We start from the raw sequence: 20514 nt of genomic DNA, 5'->3' as shown, positions 1-20514 counted from the left end.
GTTAATGGAATTTACATGAAAAGCCAAGATTATTGATTTTCTCTTTTGCTGGCCCTGTAGGTAAATAATAGCCACTGTTAAAGATAGAACCCTTTTATCTCTTGTTATTGTAGCATTTTACTTGTGAGTCAGTCGATCTGGTCTACTGTTTATATGACTTTAACTTCAAAAAAGAAAAATAAAAAAAAGTGGACAAAAAGAGATGCATAGTTTCATTGGATTTTGAGCAGTGTTAATGTGGGCTGTTGAGTCTGGACCTTCACTGCAGCTCCCGGGACACCCAGCCAGAGTGAGCCGCCCTCTGCTGCGCTGTGTGTGGGCTGAAGCTCAGTATCTCCCACTTCGCTTTAAGTCGACTTTTGTCATATTTTACATTGTTGGGTGGCTTTGCTTGAGGTCCTAGAAGTATTTTATAGCCAGCAACTCTCTGGGATGGTAAGAGGAAGCATGGGCATCGCCGTGCCGGGCAGCAGGCAGTTTCTGAGCGCAGCTGCGTGACTGCTCAAGGCTTTCCAGGTAGCACTGCGTATAGTGGCTCCAGGCATGCTCCGTGAGACCTCAAGCTGTGTACATTCCAAGGAACCAGGGGCAGTTGGGCAATGGTTCTTTTAAAATCGCCTCATAAAATCAACTATTTTAGTTAGCATAGCCGGTGTCACCATGATATTTTCATACGTGCATTGTCATTGTACCTTGCTCATATTTGCCCCTTCTCCTGCTTTCCCTCACCTCATCCCTTTCCATCCCCAATAGCCCTCCTGCTTCTGACATTTCCTCCTCTCATATATATGAGAAAATATACACTATTTTCTTTTTCCTTTTGCCCTGTTTCCTCTTCTCGCCTCTTTAGACTTTTTCCAATGTCGTGTGTGCATGCGCGTGCACACATGCGTTTGTGTAGCTGCATAAGAGAGAAAACGTGCTGTCTTTCTGAGTCTTGCTTAGACTTGATCAGAACTTTAAACGAGTGAAGAAGGGTCACCGTGTGTCTTGCCCCCCATTCTATCCCCAGACCCTGGCAGAATCTCTAAGTCTTCCAGCACCGAGGGAGGAAACTGCAGTTGTTTTCCACAGCTCTACGATTGTTCCAGATGAGGAAAGGGAAGGGGAAGCCAAGAACACGCAGCTTGAGGTGCTCTGGCAACGAGGAAGGGCGTTGTGAACATCAACGCACCCGCATTTCCTCCCTTCCCTTATCAGCCGTATCTTGTGGGTTCCCTGCACTCCCCCTTAACTTAGTTCCATGTCTTCAGCAGGAGGAAGAGGTGTTGGGTTGAAGATGACGGTGCCAACTGCACATCATCCCAAAGCCTTTTTAAGGGCACTTCCCTGCAAACTCATCTAAAAAAAGGTCTCAGTAAAACAATGGTCTATCAATTTAGACTTCAAGGTCTAATTTATGTTTTCCTTTTAGTATAAAATCTCTGTTTACATGTATCTGTTGCTGTCTATTTCCGAGTGGATTTTAGCAGTATGTTTTCTACAAGAAAATATATAAAATAAATAAGGAAGTAGGAATGACAAGTCCAAAACTCCTGGCCTGTAGTCTTGACTGTCCTTGTTGTCACTGATGTCTCTAGGCTCTTTTCCCCTGCCTGGAAGTACGTGCCGTACCTTTAAACTCAAGGATACCAGGAGGTGGAGTCAGTATTGAGAACGTGTTGTTAGCTAGTCCCAGTGCTGCACAGATGTGCAGCTCATTAGAATCCCAGCAGCACTGTATGCATCCTTGCCCTGCTCCATCGCCTGTCAAAGTACGGGGGGAGGGGACCAGTGTCTGCTTGTTTATTTCTTTACAGTAAGTTTCAGTCTGCAGCAGGATGGTAATTTCCTTTAGCAGAATAGTCACCTTATCTACAAGAAGCAAACCATCCTAGTTGGTGCCTGTCAAAATGCTGCTGTCTGTAAGCTTAGGTCTTATTCCTGGTCTGTCTGCTCTGCACACTGCTGACAGGCTCCTCGTATGTGGAATTTTAGACTCCATGGCTGGCAGATTTTCATGTGACATACCTTCCCCTGACTCTTTTCAGGAAAAAGCACAAATTCTGCTTGTGGGTATAATGTCCAGAAGGATGGAATGCTGGTGTTTTTTGGAGTTAGCTTCTTAACCAGAGGATATGAACACGAGGAAGTGACCCGAGGTCTGCTGACCTGCTCAGCTGCTTTTGCTCTGCTCAGACTTAAGGATGCCAACTTTTCTCTGGCTTGCTCTCATTGTGTTACCGGTTCCCTGTGTCTGGTGCATCTAGGATATCCTTGCCTCTGGACCATTGTAGCTTTTGGGAAATAAATAGATAGATTATAGATAGGGGGTTTCCAGACATTTATCATCCCTCCTTCACTCCTCTTTTTTGAGACAAGGTCTCATTCTGTAGCCCCAATTGGTCCCGAATTTTCCATGTATTATAGTCTGACCTCAAATCCTTGATCCTCCAGCCTCACACCTCCTGGTGCTGAATCACAGGCCTGGTGCTTCATTGCTTTCTTTTTATTGAATTGTTTTAAGGTAATTTTTTATTTTTTGAAAATGTCACACATTTATACAAGGTATTTCGATTACATCCATATGTCACGACCACCTTCCAACACCACACCCTGTTCCCCTACACTAGTTCTCTTGCAGCTTCATGTCCTCTTTTTGTTATTAATAACCCTGAGTCAAATTAGTGCTCTCCATATCCACACGAGGGTGTAGTCATCCCTTGGGACATGAGCAGCTGTATCCCCAAAGGAAGTTTGACTCTTTTTCTCTCAGGTGCCATCAACTGCCAACACTTCCTTTACTAAGAATGGGGCCTTGGGCCCTTCCTCGTCCAGATTGGAATGTTGACTGGCTTGATCTTGTACGGGTCTTGTGCCAGTAACCACAGCTGCTGTGACTCCGTGAATGCAAAGCCATGTCGTATCCAACGGTGAGCACTTCACATCTCTCTTCTCCAGCCGCTGGTGTTTATGTTCTTCCCACCCCAGTTTGTGAAGTTCCCTGAGCTTTGGATGGTGTGACGTTAATACAGATGATGCATGCATAGCTGAGCATTCATAATTCTTTGTACTTGGCACTTGGGCCAAGTACAAAGTCTATGCATTAGTAACTGTCCACTGCAAGAAGAAGCTTCTCTGTCCAAGGTTGAGAGCAGTAGAAATCCATGGCCATGAACAAAAATCTATAGAAAGTAGTTTGACAACATGGTCATTTAGCAAAAGAACAGCTGTGGGATTTCCAAGTCATAAGCCTTTGACTAGGTGTATAGTATTAGCACAAAACACCTCCCGTGGAGCAGGTTACTCCCATAACAGTCATGCCATTATCATACCAGTGGCCATATCTTACAGGAGGTCAGTATTGTAGCACACAGTGCCCAGCAACTTAGTCAAACTGTTGGTGTCTTTTCTCCTTAGCACCCTGCTTGGCACCTTCTGGTACAGTTTAAGCTAGTTTCCTGGTGAGTTTGAGTTGATAGTTTGAGTTGCTTTCTCTATATTCTGCATCCAGAGCTAGTGGTGTCTTTATCAAGTGTCTTACATCTAATTAGTGGACAGCTAAGAGCAATGGCAGTGGCTGTGTTGATCTGAGTGTCTCTGAGGCCTCTATACCACTAACCATAGAGAGGCTTATATCAGGCCATAGTAGCAAGTCTGTGGGAGAATTTTCTTGATTAGTGATTGCTATGGGAGGGCCCAGCCCACTGTGGGACCCTGTGCAGGTGGTCCAGAGGCATATAAGAAGAACAGGCGAGCAAGCCATGAGGAAGAATCCAGTAAACAGCATCCCTCCATGGCTTCTGCTTCAGTTCCTGCCTTGACTTCCCTCAATGACGACGTGTGAAAGGATTTGTAAGATGAAATAAACCCTTCCTTTCCTAAGTTGTTTTGGTCATAGGGTTTTATTATAGAAATGTTAAACCCAACCTAAGATACTAAGTGCCATTTAAAAATAAAATGTAGGCTAGAAGCCGGGCGGTGGTGGCGCACGCCTTTAATCCCAGCACTCGGGAGGCAGAGGCAGGCAGATCTCTGTGAGTTCGAGGCCAGCCTGGTCTACAAGAGCTAGTTCCAAGACAGGAACCAAAAACTACAGAGAAACCCTGTCTCGGAAAAAAAAAATGTAGGCTAGAGAGGGAATTTGGTCAATCAGGTGCTTGTCTTGAAAGCATCGAGGATGCAAGTTAGCTCTCTAGAGTCATATACAGCTGATGGTTTCCACTTTCAAAACTCTTGCCTTATATTCTCTTAGATTATGAGAAATAGAGGTTTATGGTAGGCACACATATCTGTTGGCCTGTAGCCACCTCGGTGCCTAAAGAGCAGTCCTGGAGTTCATGCTGTTGTCTGCTCTGGTGTTTACACTACACTGATAAATCTCTCCATCTCATTATACTCTGCCTTTCTCTAGCTTCTTGTGACTCTCAGCGATCTACCTCACTTTCATACTTTAATTCATATTCATTATAAAAGGGACTGAATTAGTTGTGCAGGCTCTTAGAGTCACCTCAGGAGACTCTGTGGTCATCTTTAGGAGGTCTCAATCCCTCAAAACCAATTTTAGTTTGTCGTCTAAGTCAGAGCAACCATACCAAAAGAACCATTAGAAGGAACTTGGGTGGGCTTGGCAGTGCATCACGTTACTCCCCACTCATGAGCCACTGGGAGCCTTCAGATTGGAGGAGAAATAGTGTTATACTTGCAGTATTTTCTGCTGACCCTCAGAAAGGGCAGCTCGTGGTTACCCCAAACCAGGTTATCTTCAGGTGTCTTGGTTCTGCAGCCTTCCATAGAAGTAACAGCAGCTCAGGTATATTCTGATTCTGCTTTCCACCACCTTTTATTCAACCCTTCCTGACTTTTGCTAAAATGGGAGTGAATTCCCAGTAAATAAGGAAGCGAACACATGTCAGAATCATTGTATAGGTCCAAGATTTGTAATTCTGCAGTCTAAACTCTTACCAGCTCATATCACTGTCTTTAAGCCACAGAGTAAGCCAGTATCCTGAAGCATCAGTAAACATTTCTATGTCAAAACACTCTTGGGGAGTGACAACTTTTCTTAGAGGCTAGCAGCTGAAGGACAGCATATAGGTGGTTTATTATCTCCGCGAGATTGGTTGGAAAATGTTGAGACCATGGAAGCAGCATATCTTCATTCCATCAGATCTACAAACTCAGCTGCATGGAAACCACTGTACTGGTACCTCTCTCACGTCACTGAAGTTTGGTGTGAACCTCTCCATGTACTAGATGCACTGGGCTAGATGAACATACAGTAAGGCAGACTCTGAGTTGGCTGATCACTGTGCCAAAGAGGGATGTGGCCATCCTGAAGCGGAGGCTTCAGGTCATGGTTTTTTTAACCGTGCTGTGCCATCAAGATTGCCTTTATATAGGACTTGGTACTTAGAGGAAAAGGAAAGGCAGGGAAGGAATGGTAGAGGCCCACAGTCTATGAGAGATGGCAAAGCATCGATAAAAAAGTGCTTGGAAAGGCTTTAGCATTCTAAGGGCTTTGTCTGGGATGGAGAAGGAAAGCCGGCTTAAAGAGACTTCTCTTTCTCTTTCTCTTGGTTCCTCCAGAGGGCATACTGAAAGGAAAGCATCACTTATGGTTGTCTCTAAGAGACTGGTTAGGATGTATTTTCCATCCCCTGTACGTTGTGGCAGACATCCACATCTACATGGAAGGAAAAGCTGTGGCCTCCACCCAGTGTTCCTTGCTGTGTTGGGGCTGTAGAGTATCTAATTTTACTTTTGCTTTCCCCTTCAGGCTGCTTGATAGAGGCAGTGGATCTCAAGTCCAGCAACCGAAACCCAGTTGTACATGAATTTGAAAGTAAGTACAAATAAACAGAGCGGAATGGGCCCCCTGGTGGACATTGTGTAGTTCTGCAGCCAACCCAATACCTGTTCCTCTATTATGATTATTTAATTAAATTAATTTAATTTATTTATACATTTGTTTGTTTTAGACAGGATTTCACTGTTTAGCCCTGGCTGGCCTGGAACTCACAGAGACCTACCTGCCTGCCTCTGCCTTCCAAGTGCTAGGATTAAAAGTGTCCACTATCATACCCAACCTATTATCATTTAAAAAGATATTTATTTTATTTGTGACTGTGTGTCTGTCTGTGCACATGTTGGGGGGAGGCTGCAGAGGCCAGAAGGGGGCCTTGGATCTCTAGGAGCTGGAGTTCCAGGTAGCTGTGTACTGGACATTGAACTGCTCTCTGCAAGAGCAGTAAGTGCTCTTAACCACTGGACCACCCCTCCAGCCCCTACTCCCCTACATGTTATGGTGAAGAATGCTCAGGATGGCTATTGTGTATGAGTAGATTAGTGTGTACTCCTTGGTTTATGTTTGGTGCCATCTGTCTCCTGCCTATCACTGTGCCTGTACAACAAAGAAATCGCATATCATAGATTCAGCGTCTTTAAAGAAAGGTGTATTCCCTATAGTGTAATCCTCACTAATTTTTACGGCAAAAAAAAAATCATCTCAGAATCTTGGGAAAATTAAGCTTATACTTTTTCTCCCACTGCTCATTAGGTGTGGAACTGTCTTGTATCATTACGGAATCACAGACAAATGACCCTAGGATTGAATGGAAGAAAATCCAAGGTGGTCAAACCTCATATGTGTATTTCAACAACAAGATTCAAGGTACGAACCCATCGTCCACTGGGCTACTCACTTTGCTTTTGTCCACAGGCTTTGGAATTTATTCATAGCAGAGATTTGCCCAAGACTGCTAACCTGCACCCGCATTTAGGACTATTCTGATTTTCTTGTGAAAATTTCAACTTTAGCATTGATATTTTGAGCCTCTCTGTACCTTTAAGATGCAGATTGAACAGTAGCAGCTCATTAGTAAAGGCATCTAATCTCTGCACAACCTACCTGTCTACCTGTCTGAGAAGTCACAGCGAACAGCTTCCTTAGCCTTGTTGTTATGGCCCATGGCAGATAAAGTGTGAGCAAGTGACAAAAGGGTCATCACAGAGCTGCACTGTCCGGTGTGGAGGGCTGGGGTCTCCCTCCATTGGCTGGCGGGACTAACATAAACTGCCATGGGATGTCGAGAAGGAGGAGGAGAATGAGGGCCAGGCATCTGGACAGTAGGCTGCAGAGTGCCGGGTAACGAGACAATGGTCAGAGATGTGGTGGCGGGAAAGGATGCTGCATATGGACACACAGAAGCCAGGAAGACCGTTGCCGATGAGAAGAGCTGCAGCCAGAGAGGGAAAAGAGGAAGACATGAGGTGTTCTGGCTGTCAGACAAACCAGGACAGTAGATAATACTCATCAAAGGTGCTAGGAGAAGCCACGTGCTCGTACGCTTTGAAGACTCAGGTGAAAAGAGATTGGAGATAACAAGACTGAGAACAGGATCGTAGTATATTAGGTTTCCTTTGCAGTCTGGTGGATGGGGTTGTTCACAGGGGCTGAGCTGAGCTACAGACGTGGCAAGGGTAGAATTGCTAGGACTTGGTACTGCTGAAGGAGGTGGCGTTGGGTCAGTGGGGAGCTTAAGTGTTACAGCTCTGAGAGGAAGGGGATTCTGGCAGTGAGGAGCCAGGGAATGCCATAAAGTCACACCGCACAACAAACTTCACATAAGAGATTTACTGGGAAAAGCACAGCGGGATTGTTAACTACCTTTGCTCTGAAGAGAAGTAGCAGAGAACTGGGCATTATGTAGGGTTTCTTGGTGGGTGGAGCTTTCCAGGGTGGCCTGGGATTGGAGGGATTTTTGTGGACTGTCTGATCTTGGGACAAGCTCAGGGATTGGTGGGATTTCTATGTTCTGATGTTGGGCTTTTTTTCTGTAGGGTGGGGCCTGGCCACCCTCCTGCCTCAAGGGGCTGGAAAAGACCTGTTAAGGCACTTAGAGAAGTCCGGGAAACAGGCTTCTTGCACCTCTGATGGGCTTTATACAGAGGCAACACATAGTAGGATGTCATTTTCCTTCTCACACTGAGGGAAGAAATAAATAGGAGGTCCAGTGTGGGTCTGTTCAATTTTAGGGAAATCATAGTCTCTGTGATTTGAGTTCTACGTGTTATCAGGATTTAGATGCTCCTAGAAATAGTTTGTTGACTACAACTGTAGCTCAGTGGTGTAGTGTGTGCCCAGCATTCATAAACCCTGAATTCAATCTCTAGGACTGAAGAGGGGGAAAAAAAAGGCCAAAACCCAACAACATCCAAGGGCGGAATGTGTATCCCAGTAATAGTACCCTTTGAAGGTTCACAACTCCAGGGGATCTGATGCCTTCTTCTGGCCTCCACAGGCCATGCACGTGTGATGTAGACAAAACATCCATACATAAAGTATAAGTAAGTCTGAAGAACTCCAATCTTACTAAAACCATAAAAACCCAATGTATTCTGGGGGCTGGAGAGACGATTGAGTTGTTTTGAGTATGTACTGTTGCAGAGGACCTGAGCTTAGTTCCTAGCACCACTCAAGGCGGTCTTAGCTTCAGCTTCCGGGTATCCGACATCCTCTTCTGTACTCGGAAGACACTGCCCTTATACCTGCACATACCCACACACATATACATACAATAACAAAGTAAACCTGAAAGATGGAAAGAAAACTTCCTATTTCCCTAGAGCAAGGGGTGTGGGTGGGCAGAGTGATGGACCACTGATCAGCATGCACAAGGCCCTAAGCATCCCTTGCATCACAAACAATAGCAGCTTTCCTTTATGGACTCTTAGTCATAGCAATGGCTACTACAATGAACATCAACCACAAAGAACCAGGTTGGAGGCAGGACTCATCTTATGCTTTGGTGTAGGACTGTGTCCAAAGCACAAGTTAGATCTGTCCCCCTTGAAGTTGTCATAGGCACATAGGTATGGAACCACCACCCTGTCCAATCCCAGAAACTTTCTGTAGCCAAGAAAGAAAGCCATGCCCGCGAACAGTCAGGACCCTTCCCTCACCCCTTAGCAGCCCTCTGTCTACTCTGTCTCTCTGCATCCCTTTTGGAGACTTCATATAAAGGGGACATTATCCTTTTGTTCTTGGCTTCTTTCACTTAGCATAGTACTTTCAGAACTCATCCACCTATAATGTGGATCAGAACTTTGTTCCCTTTGGTGGCTGAGTCAGTGTTCACTGTGTGGTTACTATGTTATTTTGTCCATTCATCAGCGGATATGTGTGTAGTTAGCTACTTTCACATGTTGGCTGTCAGTATTCTGCACTCATGTACACCTGGTGTACAGACATACATACATACAGATCATACGGTAGCTGCACGATGAGTTTTTGAAGAAACTGTCAGACTGCTTTCCAAAGTGGTGCCTTTTTGTCTTTAAAGATTTTATTTTTGGTGTCTAAGTATTTTGTCTGCAAGCATATCTGTGTACAAGATCTGTGTGCTGGGTGCACAGAGGACAGAAGAGAGCATTGGCTCCCTTGGAACTGGAGTTGTGTGTGGATGGTTGTGAGCCACCATGTGGTTGCTGCGAACCAAACCTGGATCCTCTGCAAAAGTAACATGAATGTTCTTAGCCACCTAGCCATCTACCCAACCCTGGCTTCACTGTTTTACATTTTCACTAGCAATGTCAACCCCCACCTTACCCCTGGAGTCTTACCAACACTTGTGATCACCTGTCTTTTGACCTTAATTGTCTTAGTGGATGCATGAAGATGTCTCTGTGAAGCTAGCTGCACCTTTATGTGCTTATTGGGCAGCTGTGTATTTTCTTGGCAAAACATATAATCAACTGTTAGGTTCACTTGCAAAACTTGTATATTGTTATTGCACTGGAAATTTCTTTATTCCAGGGACTAGTCTGACGTGGCGTGGAGAGTTTCTCCCATTCTGTAGATCGTCTGTTCACCTGCTTATGTCCTTTAAAGCACAAATGGTTTTTAACTTGAAGAAATCTAATATAACTCCATTTTTTGGTGCTTATGTCTTTGCTCTCATATTTAAGAAGCTATTATATAACTCGGGGTCATGAATATTATGCCTTCTGGAGAGATGGCTCAGTGGTTGAGAGTTCTGGCTTTTGCAGAGGACCTAGGTTTGATTCTTAGCACCCACATAGTGGCTGGCAACCATTTGTAACTTAGGCTCCAGGGCATTTGATTCTGATTTCTGTGAACACCAGGCACACACCTGGTGTGCAGACATACGTGCAGGCAAAAAATTCATACAGGAAAGTAAATAAATCTAAAAAAATATTCCTTTTTCTCCCTTAATACTGTTTTGGTTTTTGGGATAACACTTTGCTGGCCTGGAGCTTGCTGTGTTGCCCAGGCTAGCCTCAGGTTCAAGTTCCTGTAAGTTTAGAGTCGCAAACAGATGTGCCATTAAGCCCAGCTCTCATTTAACATTATTTTCCCTCAAGACAAGGTTTCTCTGTGTAGCCCTAGCTGTCCTGAAACTTGCTGTGGAGACCAGGCTGGCTTTAAACTCACAGAGATCTACCCGTCTCTGCCTCCCAAGTGCCCCACCACCTGGCATCTTACTGAATTCTTCTGTAGGTGTTTTTTGACTAGGGAGGGCAGCCTATGTTTAGCTTTCTTCTTTTGCATGTGGATAGCCACAACATCCTTTGTGGATTTTGATTTTTAATGTTTATTTGGTTCTCCTTTTAGTGGGAATTCTCTCTTGGAGATAATAAAGAAAAAACAAGGTTCCTGGCTTTATCTTAAATACCAGTTATTTTTGATGCTCAGGTCGCATATGGGAAGTTGGTGGCCCAGCGCTCACACACTTCTTTCACCTGGGGACAGGACAGAAAGCAGGCTGCAGTCTTTCTGCTCTGCCATCAAGTCCGGCCCCACAGTATGTTCCTTCCGGTGCTTAGCAACTCGTGTCTTCTTTTTCACAGGGGACCTGGCAGGTCGTACAGATGTGTTTGGAAAATCTTCATTGAGGATCTGGAATGTGACACGGTCGGACTCAGCCATCTATCGCTGTGAGGTCGTTGCTGTACATGACCGAAAAGCCGTCGATGAGATTACCATTGAATTAATTGTGCAAGGTGGGAACCCATCAATGTGAAGCACCTTACGAGTCCTTAGCTCTAGAATAAGAGAGCAGCTCATTTTTTTATTTCATTTTTCCAGAGCTGCATCCCTGGGCTATCTGCAGTTTGGAGAGGGGAGCTAGTGAGGCTGTCAGGAGGTGGTGGGAAGGGTTGGAAGTTGGAGACAGAGGCTGAGCACCTGGTGTGTTCCTTACCAGCCTAGGGCCCTGCCTTTGCATAATCTCCTTTTCAGTTTACTCCTGAAGGTGGAAGGACTGGAAACTGGGATTGGACACACGGGGTGGAATGAGCTCCAATAGCAGGCAGCCTGCAAATGGGCTGCCGTCTTTGGAGATGGTTTACTACCCTGGGTTTTGTTATGAAGGGCTTCCACTGAAATTTAAACACCGACCTGTATTTTTACCTGCAGTGAAGCCTGTGACCCCTGTCTGCAGAGTACCGAAGGCTGTGCCCGTAGGCAAGATGGCGACACTGCAGTGCCAGGAGAGCGAGGGCTATCCCCGCCCTCACTACAGCTGGTACCGCAACGATGTGCCACTGCCTACAGACTCCAGAGCCAACCCGAGGTTCCACAACTCCTCATTCCGTGTGAACTCCGAGACGGGCACTCTGGTAAGAGCTCTTCGGAAGCGAGGACGCAGATGTGTTTGTTGCGGCCTTGGATGCTTTAAGGAAACCTGTACAGCTAGAAAAGTCAAGGGCAAGTAAACAAATGTGTGGGCAGTATTAGAATCCTAGTTTGATCAGTCCAACAGGCAAATCAGCATGTGAGGGAAATATGATTATTGGCAGATGCTTGATATTAAGCAATTATTAACAAAATTGTATTGTGATTATAATTCTTTAGTCCTTATCATACACAGTAGTGTTTCTCAACTTGGGGGTTGAATGACCCTTTCACCGGGGTCACCTAAGACCACTGGAAAACACAGATATTTACATGAACATTTATAAATGTAACAAAATTACAGTTATAGAGTAGCAATGAAAACAGTTTTATGGTTGGGGGGTCACTACAACAGGAGCAATGGGATTAAAAGGTCAAAGCATTAGGAAGGCTGAGAACCATTGATGTAGAGATAGATTCTTAGGGATAACACAGACCTGGAATTTACTACAGAATAACCTACTGGTAGTGGGAGGCCACATGGGAGACAAAAAGAAAGAAAACAAAGGTTGGTCAAGCAGCAGAGGACATGCTGGCCTTGAAGCACTTCTCAGCAGGGGGTTGTCTTGGCTCGCACCCAGCTGCAGGCAGTGGTCAGGTGAATCGGGACAGGATGTTTGGTACTGTCTAAGGAGAGTTATTAGGGTTGCTTTGACTTTACAGTGAAAGTGAAGCTGGCTTCTCTGTATCCTGGAGAGAATTCCTTGTTGCAGGCTCTGAGGTGAGGATCACGTGCCAGGGAAGCCAGAGGAAGGCCACAACAGACGAGCTGACTACTGTGTGGTCTCATCAGGCCTTTGCCAGCCTTGGCGTCTGCCTCTCTGTCTGTCGTGTTGAGTGAAGTAATGCTTGTCATTTCTGAAACAGGTTTTCAGTGCTGTCCACAAGGATGACTCTGGGCAGTACTACTGCATTGCTTCCAATGACGCAGGCGCATCCAGGTGTGAGGGGCAGGACATGGAAGTCTGTGAGTCATTTGAGATCACACTGGAGTCTGGGGATTGAATAGGACATTTGGAGATGAATGCTAGATGTCAGGTTAGCTAATAATCATCCTGCCATGCGTCAGTTTTCCTCTGGCGCTGACAAGGGACTCGTCAGATCCAGTGGAGCCTGAGGATTGTGTGTATGAAAAAGCACAGGATCGAAATAAGTAGATCCTCAGACAAACTTCCGGGCAGCTTTGGGTGTTGGCGACACAGTCATGGAACTTTCACAGGGTACAATAAACTCTTTGGAAAATGATTGAGGTGTCAAAACCCAGTTGTATGGGGAACCTGACAGGCTTCTAAGAATTTAGCCTGTCATAGTAGCTAGGTTTTCAGGAAAAGCACCATGCTTTTCCCTGTTCTGTGATGTCATCTCTTGGGAGTGGGCTCATGGGAGGAAGTGGATAGGCTGAGTTGAGCCACATGGGGAGCTTCTCAAATTCTCAGTTGTGGCCACCCCTAGGACAGTGGTTTCCATAGCCTGCTGGAGGACTGTTATACACAGGGCCCAGGGAGCATTTGCTGTTGTAGGAAGGTTTCCTGCATTCTTCGTGCATCTTTGTTTACATAAAGAAATAAACTACTGGAGCCTCTGCCCGGAGGATGCAGGGATTCTAAGAGGGCCGAGGATAGGCAGCCAGTGAAGGGAAAGGGCAGGTTTGCACTTTTATGTCTAAGATTTGAAGCTTTCTTTTCCCCAAGTATCCTCAGGTAATCTACAGCAAAGGCAGGCCATGTAAATTAAGGTTACTTGCCTTAGGGCTCCTGGCTCTTAATTCTACAGAAATATAGCCATTTCTCCATGAGTAATATCTTAAAGCCTTTTCTACACTGGCAAACTTCTCAGTGGCTTTGAGTGACCATGTTTCACGATTGGGGATTACAGTAGCCTTTATCTTCTAAGCCAGAGAGATGTTAGGAGACACTTTCCTCTTTTGGATAAAGTAGGCATGAATGGACAGAGAGGTAAATGGGGTAGGGTGGCGGTAGGTGTTGGAAAAGTGACCTAAGAAAGTCCAGGTCTTTTGAATGATCACACCATCTCTGCCCATAAACCCTTTCTGTAGATGATCTGAACATTGCTGGGATTATTGGGGGAGTCCTGGTTGTCCTTATTGTTCTTGCTCTGATCACGATGGGTATCTGCTGTGCATACAGACGTGGCTGCTTCATCAACAATAAACAAGATGGAGAAAGGTATGCCTGCCTTGTCTGAAGGTGAAGTTCAGGCTTGCATTAACAAATTGGCACACCACTGAATGGTCCTCTTCTGTTCACAGTTATAAGAGCCCAGGGAAGCATGATGGAGTTAACTACATTCGAACAAATGAAGAGGTAAGAGAGCAGAAAACCCATGCCAGGAGACCCAGCGATTTGCAAGGTACCTGGGAGTTATAGTGCACCCCTGAGCTCCTTGGCCGTCAAGGTAACTCCTTCCTTGTGGGTTCACAGTGCTAATGCGGTTTACTTACTTTCCTCTGCTAGTGTTGCCCTGGTTTCCTCTTTGGGCGGCATGGTTAGCCTACGTTTGATTTGATCAGTGTCTCCTACACCACTCACCGAAGCCCCTGAACTGTTGGTTCTTTGTGCTGTCTTTCCAGGGTGACTTCAGACACAAATCGTCCTTTGTCATCTGAGACCCGATGGCTGGGAGAGCATTGCAAATACCTCTACTGGAGACTGGTCAAGGGTGCTGCGAGCCCAGGGCACCTGCAGAGCGCCATGCAGAAGCTTTTTGTTTTGGCCAAAATCGACTCCTCCCTTGCTCTTTAACAAGCCACATGAATAAAGAAATCCTCCTGAAGATGGCATAGTAACTTAGATTGTTGCTAGCCTTTTCCCTTAGAGGGATTAGGATGATCTTCAAAGCTTTTCTGTTATCAGTTCTCTTGTGCAGGAAAACTTGGACTGTTTCTTGACCCCGGGTTGTTTAATAGCCAGGACGACACTGGCTATGAGACGATGAGGGGCCAGGCTGCAGCAGCAGCTGTGTGAGCTCGCCTGTGATGGTGTCCCAGGAAGGTTTCAGGCAGTCAGTGCCTTGCTCTCTGGACCCTGACCCACCGTGTTGCCTCTGTTGATTGGCCAGTATTTTCATGTCCATCCTGGAGAATCTATTTGGATCAGCATTTTATAAAAACCCAAATCAGAAAGGTAAAATTGCTTGCTGGAAAGAGAGTTCTTATCCAGAGAACTCTTGTTCCCAAGAGCTGCCAGGATTTAGGAGAACCTGTCTTAAGCTAAGTCTGAAATGGTACTGAAGTCTGCTTTTCTATTGATCTTGCTTATTTTATAAAATTTTAACATTCTAAATTTTTGCTAAAGATGTATTTTGATTATTGAACATTTCTATATAAACTGTAAATATATTGCCACACAGTATTTCAAAACGTATTTTTTTAAGAGTTCAATTTAAGATTAGAAGGCTTGGGCTACTAGTGTTCAACTGGAAACTACCAGTAATAAAAGTCTTTTAAGGAATTCTCTTTGTTCATAAAACGTTTTAGCATTTTTCTTAAGAAAACCACTGTTGCTTAGGTAACCATTAAAGACTTTGAATCTAGTCATGTTTGTATCTTTCTGTATAAAGAAACCCTGGGAACTCCTGGGCTAGTTTTGAACGGCCTCTTCCTGAGATTTCCTATTCCCAGAGAGGTACAATGCAGACAAAGCTGGATGGTTCCTGGGGTTAGTTCACTGCTCATGGTCACTAACTCGTGTAGGATGGAACGTCCCTGACAGCCTGCACAGCCCTGGCCTCAGCTCTCTACCAGGATTCAGATGTTCACTGGTGGTATTCTGGGCTGTGCAGTGCGCTGGTCTTAGGTGGGAAGCCTAGGAAGGCTGGTGACCAGTGGCATCCCAGTCTTTGGGTGCGGGGACAGAGCTCAATCTGTTCTGGAGAGATCATAAGACAAAGGCGGTGTAGTTGTTTTTAAAATTCATTTTAATTATTTGTTTAGTTGATAAGTGCATCCAAGGCCAAAGGCAATTTGAAACCGAACCTGTCAACTCCAGTAATATTTAAAAAGATTCTACTGTTCTCTTTGTTGTGATGAAAGTGGCCAACGCTGCAGGCTGTCTCCCCCAGGACAAGCCCTTGTGTCCAGCCCAGCTCTTTGAAGCCAGTCAGAAAGTACAGCCAAGGTACAGAGCCAGATGGGGAGCAAAGTGAAATACCCGACCAAAAGCAGTTTTCTAATTTTTATTTTAAATCTTTTATCTACCGGAGACACTACTCATTTTATGGAACATTAAAAACACCATTCAAAAGCCTTTATTCTTCAGGAACAGACGTCCTTCGTCTCAAACACTTTACCATGCTAGATCAGGATGTAAAGTGGTTTGAAGCCAGGGGCGTCTAAAGGAGTTCCTAATCCTACCTTGCACCCAGAGAGGTTTTTATGGAGGAGCTAGCCACTTTGTGATGTTAATATTTTTTTTATACTTCTACAGTCCCCCACCCCTTCCTTTTTTCACTGAATACTTGAAGCATACCGTTTTTTTTTTTTTTTTTCTTATGTGGAAGGCTATATGCTAAGATACTGGCAGGAACAGTAGGGTGGTAATTCTGTGCCTGTCCAGCACACCCGGTTTCTCTTGCTCTGCATCCTGGATAATCTCATCCCTCTTCTACCCCTGCCCCTCTCTTGGTAGAGCAGGACAGCCGCAGCTCTGCAGGGGTGGGGTGGGAGAGTAATACACTGACCTTCCAGTGACTGTCTCAGCAATAGGGCAGCTATGTTGCTCCCTCCTTTTCTCTTTAATGCCCTAAGCATTCTTTCACAGTGCCATGGGAACTAGTCTGACAAGGCAACATGTGAGCCTGGAAAGCAGTAGCCTGTGCCTGGACAGATGTGGCCTGAAGAAGCTCACTGACCCGTAAGATGTGAATGTGACTGAAGGAACCTGAAAGAGGCTGGTTTTTTGCTTGTTTGTTTTTGACTATTGATGTTGAAATTGTTGTTCATAGACGTTACAGACTTATACTAACACAACTGCAATTTGGTTATTTGTTAAAACTTGCTCATTTATAAAAACTTAAAAAAAAAACCATAAAATGAAACCACTTATTTCTTTGTGTTAGTTGATCCTGTATTCTTAGCATCTGGCTAGGCACATACTCTGCAAAGGCTCCACCACAATAAGAAAAGCCACATCGGTATCAGCCAAGTGCTCACTCAGGAGCAGCTATGACACGTATCCCACCAGCTGTCAGAGCTTCTTCACAGCGGAGAAGAGTAATTCTCCATTCCCGACTCTAGCTACCACATGCACACTACAAACGCCAGTTCCGGTGCTGGAGGCTTGCCTAGGCACACCTGCTCCTGGCTTATTGGGGGCAGGAGGAGGGTGGCACTAGCCAGGTATGGCAGAGCAGAGCGTGCCTGTGGTCCCTGCTACTCAGGAGGCTGAAACAAGGAAAGGACCAGACGAGTCCAGTTCAGCATGCTGAGCAACACAGTGAGACTCATGTCTCCAAAGAAGCAGAACACCGAATTCCATGTCTCGGGTTCCTGGAAGAGTTCCAACACCAGAGACCCAGGTCCCTTGTCCCTTCATGGTGTCATGTAGCAGTCCCACTGCCACTCTAAGGCCGGAGCCGTTCTGTCATAAGCAGGATTATACCCAATGTACTTATGGGATGTCTGTCGTTAGGGAGACAGAAAGTCTCTATCTGGGAACAAAGGCAGGTGGGCACATGACCCATAATGGGAAGGAGTTTATTCTATTTATATTTTAAGTATTTTTAAATCCTTAATGCAGTGTTAAGAAGACCACCAATAAAGCCCTGTCCCAAAAGCCAGAAAATTATATTAAATGCTAGGAGATTATATTTATATTTGACCTTTATTCCTTAATTTTAGAAAGACTGTACACCTCTTTTAATAAAATCTTCAATTATAAATAATAGAAAAATATTTCAATTCAGATTTTGCCATTAAGGAGAAATATCTGTCATAGTGAATTTGGAGGAGCTATAGACACTTGAGTTACACAGAGCAAAGCTGGTTTCTAAAATTGTGTTCCTTAAAAACCAGATTGTAACTTAACCACATGTTTAACACTCAAACACATCACAATATTAAATAGCTTAATGTTATTGTAAAAAAAAAGTCTAGATATGCCATCTCTGTATATATTTACAAATCTCAACTGCAGTAAAATAAACAGAACTATGGAAGGTTGGTCAGCCAGCACAAGTTGAACAAAGTCATGTTGGCATCCTACGAGAAGAACTGACGGCACTGTACGGCAAGTCTCTGCGCATGTAGACCATGCCCACGCCATCCTTTTCCCTTCCACATGGGAAAGGCCCGTGTCCCGCAGGCTTCTGCCTTCAGTCACTGCTCACACACACTATTTCAGTTGGCTGTCTTCAGGGGGATCTTGCGGAGGGACCTCCTGCTGGATCTTGGGTTGCCGTTGTTTCTGGCTAGAGACTTTATGTTCCACTGTGGAGACTGTGGAGGCCTGAAGAAGAAAATGTACAGTCAATGAAAAGAAAAAAAACTCTACAAAAATGCCCACCCAAGAATACTTACGATTTATCAGGCAGTGATAAACATAAAATGTCATTTCCTTGCCCCTGAGCGTCAATTTTCTCTGAAAAGGAGTAAAAAACAAAGTAATATAGTTTTCCCAGAACTTCAGAGGCAGTGGATATCCTGATGAGATGAAACCCAGAACTTACCTTTGGTAAGAAATGGAGTTGCTGGTGTCCCTATGTAACTGACTCCCACTCCAAATGTGACATCACTCATGGACCCTGGGAAAGGGGAAACTGTGTTAATAAAAACTGGGTACTACAGAGACATCAAGTGCAGGGAATTAAGTGCCTTAGCCAGTGAGGTCTCTGCTCTGGTTCTCATTCTGACCTCTACCTCACACACCAGGTGACGACCACTCATCGAAAGCTTCCCTTTGCCTCAGGACTGCACCCAGACAGAGACACCCTCCGTCTCTACTGACTTCCTCTTTCCACCAGGGCCTTTCTAAGGTTACACTGTAGCCAGGCCTTCATTTGCACACACCTGTAGCTTCTCCCAGCTCATTCGTATTTTCCTTCAGTGATTGCCTGTATGGAGGGGACCCTCAATTCCCCTCCTGGTTCTCTCTCCATTTCCTATGTTCCTCACCTGTATCTCCTAAGGAGATGTCAAAGCACACTGCTTAAGCCCCATGATGTTTCTTCCTTGTTCCTATATGTTGGAAGGATTGGTTCTCTAAAGCTTTAACTAGCCAGCACCACAGGCTATATCTCCACGTAGAATCAGTACCCACCTTGTCACTCTCTTCTTCCTTATTCCTGTCTTGCCCTCCTTACTATCTCAGTTCGTCCCACCCCGTACTCTTGATCTTCCATGGTGTGTCCCTGTCGGCCTCCTCAGCCTCACTTAGAAACACAGAGTAGCCTGGGATTGTGTTCTGTCTCTTTCACCAGCAGAAATTCAAGTCATTCACAGTCAGTTTATATGAGATGTAAAGTGTTTTAACACAGTATCTGCTACAAAGTAAGTGCCAAGGAAATAACTTATTAGCTATAATTCTCTATGTTACTAGAGTCACACTGACTTAAAGAACAGGTAAAGTTAGTGTCCTGGTTAGGTATCTTGATGGGGCTCTATCTGTTTGAGCTAGCCCCAAGTCACCCTTATAAGCCCAGGAACTTCACAAACATGAATCTGCTTGTGTCCCCTGGGCATATGGATGACCATTCTTCACCAGGCCCAACTCTTCTGTCATCTCTACCTGCCCATGACACATTGCCCCATCCTGGAGTCCTATAGCTATAGCCTTGGTGCACTGCGGACCAGCCTAAGCTGCTAGAGACTCCATGAGGGAGTAGAGCCTGGGTCTACATGCTTCATTCCTATGGGCACAGGTGTGAGGCTTGCTCCAGAGCTTACATTTCCCACATTCTATCATCTCATAAGGAGCATACAATTCCACCTTCATGGGTGGAAACATGCTAACATCCACTGCAGTGCTGCACCACTGACAGCTACGCAGACTCTGCTTACTGGCAGAAAATCCCATCTTTTGTACTACCATCAAGCAGTATAGGGCTGCTTGTTTTGTTCCCTGGAAGATCTCTACCTGCAATGTCAAAGGAGTCATGCGTGCATGCACCCCGCCCCCGCTCCTGCCTCACACACTGCCTATCCCAGCTGGATGCCTACAGGCACCCTGGGTAGTTCTCACAGCTCTAGTGCACTCCTCAGAATCAAAGGCAGAATGAGAACTCAGGACAACAATTCTATTCAGAATAGTAAAAACAGAACCTAGGAATGTCTAATGGGCTGGGTTGGGGGTGGGGGAAAAGGCACACCTCTACAAGGACAGTTATAAAATGCAGAAGAAAAAATATATATAAGATGAGAAAGACTTCTGTGTGGGATAAAGGGATGGCTGGATCAGCTATTAAAGGCTAGACTCATAACCAAAAAGATAGGACTTCCTATGTTTATGGATCACCAGAATTCACATCATGAAAACGGATGTATAAAATAAATGCAGATCCAATGACTCTTTATCAAAATTCCATTGATGTTTGCAGAAATAGAAAAAAAATTCTAAAATTTACACAGAAGCACAAAAGACCCCCAAATAGCCCAAACAGAGATCAAGCAGAGAGAGAACAAGGCTGGTGTAGCACAGTACTGAGTTCACTCTGCCACTTACACTCAGGGCAGGGACAGGGTTGTCACAAAGACCTACACAGTGCGGTCACTTGATTTTCAACAAAGGTGTCTTAAAATGAAGGAAAAAACCCACATTGTTCAACAAGTAAATGGAACAAGGAAAACAGGCTCTTCCTACAGAACTGCAAAATGAGATCTTTTC

At 45.0% G+C, this 20514-nt stretch overlaps 2 protein-coding genes across 5 annotated transcripts in view; one reads left to right on the top strand and one right to left on the bottom strand.

The window, feature by feature from the left end:
* Window positions 1-14538, top strand: part of Jam3 (junctional adhesion molecule 3) — a 56743-nt gene extending 42205 nt beyond the window's left edge. The window contains exons 1-9 of one of the 2 annotated variants that reach the window (XM_041657041.1): window positions 2873-2912; window positions 5759-5824; window positions 6539-6652; window positions 10852-11004; window positions 11420-11622; window positions 12545-12644; window positions 13734-13863; window positions 13947-14001; window positions 14268-14538. In XM_041657041.1, coding sequence (XP_041512975.1) covers window positions 2888-2912; window positions 5759-5824; window positions 6539-6652; window positions 10852-11004; window positions 11420-11622; window positions 12545-12644; window positions 13734-13863; window positions 13947-14001; window positions 14268-14303 — 882 coding nt within the window. In that variant the 5' untranslated portion in view covers window positions 2873-2887 and the 3' untranslated portion in view covers window positions 14304-14538. Of the gene's footprint in view, window positions 1-2872; window positions 2913-5758; window positions 5825-6538; window positions 6653-10851; window positions 11005-11419; window positions 11623-12544; window positions 12645-13733; window positions 13864-13946; window positions 14002-14267 lie in introns of those variants that run through there. The other variant, XM_041657040.1, reaches the window with a different exon arrangement.
* Window positions 14539-15641: 1103 nt separating this feature from the next.
* Ncapd3 (non-SMC condensin II complex subunit D3) overlaps window positions 15642-20514 on the bottom strand; it is an 83675-nt gene continuing 78802 nt past the window's right edge. For all 3 annotated transcript variants that reach the window (XM_041657038.1, XM_041657036.1, XM_041657039.1), the window contains 3 exons: window positions 18362-18436; window positions 18213-18273; window positions 15642-18141 (listed from right to left, as the gene is read on the bottom strand). In XM_041657038.1, coding sequence (XP_041512972.1) covers window positions 18033-18141; window positions 18213-18273; window positions 18362-18436 — 245 coding nt within the window. In that variant the 3' untranslated portion in view covers window positions 15642-18032. The remainder of the gene's footprint in view (window positions 18142-18212; window positions 18274-18361; window positions 18437-20514) is intronic.

This window comes from Microtus oregoni, unplaced genomic scaffold (genome assembly GCF_018167655.1).
Source record: "Microtus oregoni isolate MIOR12 unplaced genomic scaffold, Mior012 000008F_ref0000371, whole genome shotgun sequence".
Lineage (NCBI taxonomy): Eukaryota > Metazoa > Chordata > Mammalia > Rodentia > Cricetidae > Microtus > Microtus oregoni.
Note: the sequence above shows the minus strand (reverse complement) of the source record. Positions and strands in the feature narration are given on the sequence as shown.